This window comes from Onychostruthus taczanowskii, unplaced genomic scaffold (assembly GCF_017590055.1).
Source record: "Onychostruthus taczanowskii isolate IOZ18803 unplaced genomic scaffold, ASM1759005v1 scaffold158, whole genome shotgun sequence".
Taxonomy (NCBI): Eukaryota; Metazoa; Chordata; class Aves; order Passeriformes; family Passeridae; genus Onychostruthus; species Onychostruthus taczanowskii.
In genome coordinates, this window is record NW_024498773.1 from 881,740 (window position 1) to 888,577 (window position 6,838).

Below are 6,838 nucleotides of genomic sequence, written 5' to 3' on the forward strand. Positions count from 1 at the left end.
AAATAAAAACACTGCAAAGAAAGAAAAGCACAGGAAATCCATTATCAAGCTACTGCTAACAAGAGGAGAACGTTTTGTTGCTAAGCAACAAAATATCTAAGTAATTATTTGTAAATGGATTACCTCTTAGAAAGCTACACTTTCCTCTGTATCAGTCACTTCGATGGTAATCTGGAGATAACCCTCAAAAAAACTGTCTTTAGCACTGGACAAGTATTGCATAAAAAACTTCCTTCATAACCGGCACAACTCATTTACATAACCTTGTTTTTCAGCTGAGGAGCTTGTTGAGTCATGTTTGTGAGGAGCTGCCAAGTTGCTGAGCTGGTCCCAGAGAGCCGCTTCCAAAAGCTGCTTGCTCCTGCTGATGTGACACAGTTGTGCTGTTTGTGTTTTCTGCAGCACTTTGCACAGTGCATTCATTCAGACAGAATGAGACCAAAGACTGAAGACAAAAAAATTCCTCATCATTCGAAAACCTGAATAGACAATAACTTTTTAATCTGTGCCACCCAGAATCCTTCTGAAGCTTCTCTGTAACTCTTAACTCTGCCAAGTTTTCATGAAAGGTATTTGCAGTTCTCCCTTGGGGAAATCACTGTGTTGCACTTGGGTCTTAGCATTCCCTCTTCTATATTTCTTTGCCAGCTGGATATGTTGGTGGAGCAGAAAAATTAAAAAATACACCGACACAGAAAAATACTGAAGAGATACCTCCAGTTCTTTGTCCTGGTACATTGCTGCTGTATGAAGAGTGCACAAAATATGACAGGTGAAATACACAGGGTGACCGAATGTTGAGGCTGGCAGGGACCTCTGGGTGTCATCTGGTCCAACTACTGCTCCAGCAGGGCCACCAAGAGCTGGCAGTCCAGGATCACTCCTACATAGCTTTCCAGTATCTCCAAGGATGGAGACATCGCCACCTCTCTGGGCAGCCTGTGCCAGTGCTCGGTCACCCTCACAGGGAGAAGGAATTTCCTGATGTTCAGAGGGAACCTCATGTGTTTCAGTGTGTGCCTATCACCTCTGCTGCTGTCACTGGGCTCCTCTGGAAAGAGCCTGGATCCGTCCTCCTTGCGACCTCCCTGCAGGAGTTTATGTACATTGGTGAGATCCCCTGAGACTTTCCTTCTCCAGGATGAGCTGCTCTGGTCCCTCTATGGCCTTGGTGACCATTCACTGGACTCCCCATTGTGTCCATGTCTGTCTTGTCCTGGGGAGCCCAGTGCTAGGCCCGGCACTCCTGGTGCGTCCTCCCCAGCGCTAAGGGGCAGAATCACCTCTCCTGCCCTGCTGGTAACACTTCTAGTGGTGCAGCCCAGACACCACTGGCCTTGTCACAGCGGTGTCAACAGGCACACATTTGCTGGCTTATGTTCAGATCGGTGTCCAGCAGGAGGCCCAGGGCCTTTCCTGACAAACCACTTCCCAGTGTGGCACTCCCCACCCGTGCTGGTGCCTGGGGCTGCAGGACTTGGTTCTTCCCACGCTGAACCGCCTGAGGTTCCTGTCAGCCCCTTTCTCCAGCCTGTCCCTGTCCCTCTGGACAGCGCCACGACCCTGTGGTGTATCAGCCCCCCTCACGGCTTGGTGCCACCAGCAAGGACGCCCCACTGCTGTGTCACCATCGCTGAGGGCCCACCTGCCCCTCATCCACAGCCTTCATGAAGGTGTGACACAGGACTGGACCCAGTACTGACCCCGCAGTTTTTCCGTTAAGCTTTAGTCTGTTTTTCTCGTGTAATTGTACAGGAAGCTATGGTAATACCAAACAAACATTTCCCGGGATTTCTTAGATAAATCGTTCTTTGATTCAAACGCCGCTAGAGCTCTGTGAGTAAAGGCGGCTCGGCGCCCTCCGAACACACTTTACGTCGCCCACCGCCACCCTCTGGGCTCATATTTCACTGGCGCCTGCAGCCCATTGTTCAGGCTGTGTGTCACAGCGTTTCCACACACGCCCAGACCTCTAACCCATACTTCCCGCCCCCACTTCCTCAGCCTGGCGGAAGTTGCGTGCACGGCCTCGGCGCTGACGTCGCTCATTCTCACAGGCTGCGGCTTTTGACAGATAGCCCCACTGACCAATAGAATCTGGCATCGGGCCGTCGGGGGCGGGCCCTCTCCGCCGCCGTGGCGCGGGGCGGGGTGGGGGAGGCGCTGCTGTCATGGCCGCTGCCGCCGGCGCTGTGTCCCCGGCGGACAAGGAGAGGTACCGTGTGCACGGCTTGTGTGGGGTCTGGTCCTTCTGGCTTCGTTTGCTTACATGTCATTCATGGCTCGCGAAAAACAAAACGCGAGTGGCGGAAGGGGTGGTGGTTTCAATCCCCGTGGAGCGAGGGATGATGGGGTTGAAATTAAATTCCTGTGGGACAAGAGGTGGTAGTGACACTTGAGTGGCTGGGAAGTCAGTAAGGAGACTCAAATTCCCAGGCAGAACCTAGAGCTAGTCGGCCCGTAAAGATGGCAGTAGCAAAGCGTGGAGAACACTTCTGGACAAGAGAAGGAGAAAACAGTAGAAGTTGAGGTGATTTGGGCTGGATTTTAGAGGCAGCCAGGAACCTTGTCACTCCCTTGTCGTTCAGCTAATTGGAATCTGTCTGCACCATATGTTTTACTAATTTTAACTATTTTCTTATGCTCTCGTAGATCCTTATTAAAATCAATGCGAGCCTTCTTCCACATCCCCTTGGTCTCAGCTAGTTGGTTTTTTTAATTGTCGAATTAGTATAATCAAGGTTCTTTCACGCTAATCCCTTGTATGTGCTTGACAGGTGTAAATCTAATGAAAAATCTTTAAGCAGGTTTCTAAGAGCACAGTGTTTCAGTAGCTTTTATAAATGTACCCAAATCTGTGGTGATCTCTGTATGAATAAAAAGAAAAACACAAAAAAAAAAAAATCAGAGAACTCAGCTAATAGTGTAGTGAAATCTTTTCAGAAAATGTTGATTCTTTTCAGGGAAACACGTGTGTTCCATACTTTAAGATTGTAACAAATAGGTCAAAAGGTTCTATTTCAGCCTTGTGGTTTTGGTCGGTTTTTTTTTTTTTTTTTCTTCCCTCAGAATGGGTAGTGCCATGCCTTGTACGCATAGTGCCCCAAAAAATGGTGTCATGCAGTGTCCATGATAACTCAAAGTGGGATTTTGCATCATCTTATTAAGCAGTCTGGGGAAAACAAATGGTTTTTATAAGCTGCTGTGGGAATTTCTGGGTTGTAGCCATGACATTTATTTTCTGTTTTACTAGGAAAATACTGCATAAGCATTAAGGAGTTGATATAGCTTGCTTAAAACTCACTGTTTTCTCTTAGATTCATATGCATTTATCCAGCTTATTTGAATAACAAGAAGACAATAGCAGAAGGAAGAAGAATACCTATAGACAAGGTAATTTCCTGGGCAGCCAGGAAAATAGGACATTTTGTTTTGCATGCAGCAGTGTGTAGAGTGCTGGAAAATACACCTCTTTGATCTTTCCATTCCCCCCATGGCATGGAAACAACAGTTTGAAGGTAACATCATGCCAGCATGTGAATTTAGTAGGAGAACCCTGAGCTGAAGTGTTTGCTTTCCTGGGAGCAGCACCTTGAGCTAGAAAGTGAAGTAATGAGGAGCTGAATACACTCAGCTGCCTACACAGGTAGTTTGCAGAATTTGAAAGCAATGCACAGAAGAGTAGCTAGCTAATGATTGGGTTCTGGTGACTGACCATATGAGCCTATACTCTGTGTCCATGTGACACACAGGCATGGTAGGTACTGCTGCTTTGGATCTGTCCAGAAATAGTTTTTTGTTATGTCACTCTTTTGTAGTAATTTTAGCAAGCAGTTCTGGAAATACAAAGGGCTTTCCTTACTGCTTAGAATTTGGGTTTTTTTTAAAAATGAAATCTTTCTTGAGTGTGCAAGTTGGAATCTGCTGCCCTGTGGATAGAAATTTTGTCGTTTCTCCTCCCTCAGTCCTTGCTGTAAGTTTGCTTTTGCTGATTCACAGCTTTTGGTATCTCCTTACATACAATAACTGTTAATTGCAATTACTTTTTCTAATTATTTAACTTGCTCCCCTGTTCTAGTGAATTCTGTCTCGTCTTTCTTGATGTCAGCTCTTTTTTAAATTTTTTTATGTTTTCTAAAGCACAGCATCACTGACAAATGACTTCTACATTAGATTACTAGCTTCTCTTTCCCTGTCAGCTTTTCCTAATTACTGAGTATAGGGTGGGAAACTGGTAACTATGTTTTTTTATTGTCAGGTCATAATTGAAAATTAATTAATTTTAACACCTTGTTTCAACAGGCGGTTGAAAATCCCACATCTGCAGAAATCCAAGATGTATGTGCAGCAGTAGGATTCAATGTGTTACTAGAGGTAATTTAAAAAAACATGTCCCCACAAACAAAAAACCTCCAATTTCATAATGCATCTTTGTTCTCTCATCATATCTTTTTTTAATAAGTTGTGGTTCAGAAGTTTTGTTACTAGCTTTGCTTGCTTTATGTGGTAACTGACCATAATCATGAAGTAAATGTTGGAAAAGTGATGCAAGTCAGGAATATCTCAGATCTCTCAGACAATGTGACTTTTAAAGCTTATAAAAAAATTACTTCTGTTTTACCACCCTTCTTAGAAGACTTTACTGCATGCTTGAAAGTGTGTCAGAATAAAAGCTGTTCTTGCAAGCTGCAACTCTGCAAATTAATCTTTTAAAAACAAATGTTTTTAATGGAAGGCAATGACCTTTGAAATTAGTCTTGTATAGGAATAGGATTCTGATAATTGGAATCTTTGGTAGTCCTTTGGAGTTATGTTTCAGCCAGACAGTGTTAGCTTTTCATTGCAGTACGTGCTTGCTCTTTAAATAGTTTATTGGTTACTTTTTCCTTAGGGAATGAATTTGGATTTCTAGAGCGGTAACTTCACACATCGTTTTCTGAAGTAGTTATTAATTTGTAATAGTTAGTGTTAGTTACTAATAGAATAGCCAGTGTTGTTTTTTCTAAGAAGAATATAGGTCTTCATCCAGAGGTATTCAGAAGCCTGGTACAAAATCAGTTTGTTTTTCAGAAGTATCTGCACAGTGCACACCATCTGTACTGAGAAACCTGTGATGTTTCATCAAAAATGAAGGCTTTAATTAGCCAAAAGGAGTGATTGTGACCTGTCACTTGCTATCCCTAGGTGTCCAGAAAGGTTTGTAGCAGTGGAGATAAAACAAAAACCTGTGCCCCTGTGGTCCAGACCACAGGGGACACAAAATGGTCCCTGTAACAGTTTACTCACAAAATTGCTCAGTACCAGGAGTTGTTTTCAGGAGTGCCTCTGCAACAGTTGTGTCTTCCAGTCATGGAAGTCATAATGTTCCATGATATAATAAATTTATAATACATGTTATAATACATTTCTCCTTTTTTATGACAGAAAAACAAGATGTATCCCAGAGAATGGAACAGAGATGTGCAGTACAGAGGTAGAGTACGAATCCAGCTCAAACAAGATGATGGCAACCCATGTTTACCTCAGTTTCCAACACGTGAGTAGAGTGCCTGGGTTTAAGTACCGTACCTGTTAATAAACCAGAAATACTTGGTTTATTTTATGTTAATAGCTTGCTTAATTAGTTTTAACTATTATAAATGCTACAGTTTACCATTAAATCTCATTGCTTGTGTAAGTCAACAAAATTAAGTTGACTTAAGTTGAGCAATGAGTAGAGTTTGTAAAATTCTGTTGCCTTTGATTCTGCTGCTTCTGCAGCAGTGTCATTGGAGGGGCTTGTGGAGAACATTGTGTGATTGCTGCATTGAACAAAGCATCTGTTCAGTTTTGGCTTACTGTTTTGTTGACATTTAAAACAGTTTAGTTCTTAAATGGCTAAATTCAGCCATTTTCTTAAGATACATACATCATCTGGACATCAGAGTGGATGCTAAATTGATAAAATACAATACTGAGTTCAACTGAATTTTCTACTGGCCATTTTCATAAATTAACAATGAAACAGCTGCCCTTAACTAATTAATACAAATTGTTCATCTTGAATGACAGTTTCAACTTTTGCATTTTTTCTGAAGATGAATCCCTATGTAAAAAAAAACCAGTATGTATCTTAAGGAAAAAGAAGAGTGCTGGGTGTACAATAGCATAAGAGTGCTGATAGAGGGAGATGATTTAAAAGCAGAGTCCTGCTGGAGGGCAGCAGTGCCTTTCTAAAAATTCATGTAGCTTTTGCTTGATCATTCTGTCCCCAGTGTTCTGGACCAGTAGGCTGTGGAGGGAAACAGTAGCAAGAAGTATGTGGACACTTCAGAGATTGTGAGGTTATGTGGCTTTTCCAAACTACTGTGATATTTATTAGTCCTGCTTCTTCTTCTTTTTTTTTTTTTTTTTTTCCCAAGAATTTTTCACAAGCTGCTTGCTGTACAAGGGGAAGGAAGCAGATCGTCCAGGCTTTATATCCATTCTTAACACAGCAGGCATGCATTGATCTCTCCCTGTATTTTAGGAAAATCAGTGATGCTGTATGCTGCAGAAACCATTCCCAAACTGAAAACAAGAACTCAGAAGATGGGAGGTAGTGATCAAAGCCTTCAGCAAGGAGAGGGAGGCAAGAAAGGTAAAGGGAAGAAAAAGAAATAAATTAATGTCTGGAGTCGCTGTTGCATCGCATAGTTGTACTTACAGGCAGTACAGATGGACACCATGTAGCGACTTTGAAGTGAAGAAACAAGCAAGAAGTGAAGAGCTGAAGCTGAGTAGAGCTGCCTGCTTTTCTTGGAACTGGAATGCATGTAACTGCCTTGCATCTGTGTAACAATAAATCTCTTTTCACACA

At 42.8% G+C, this 6,838-nt stretch overlaps 1 protein-coding gene across 1 annotated transcript; it reads left to right on the plus strand.

Annotated features, from left to right (window-relative positions):
- Positions 1-2,124: 2,124 nt before the first annotated feature.
- Positions 2,125-6,838, plus strand: SRP19 (signal recognition particle 19). Its single transcript, XM_041399195.1, has 5 exons — positions 2,125-2,215; positions 3,318-3,393; positions 4,303-4,374; positions 5,425-5,536; positions 6,509-6,838. The coding sequence occupies exons 1-5, from the start codon at positions 2,172-2,174 to the stop codon at positions 6,640-6,642; spliced, it is 438 nt and encodes a 145-aa protein (XP_041255129.1). The 5' UTR covers positions 2,125-2,171; the 3' UTR covers positions 6,643-6,838.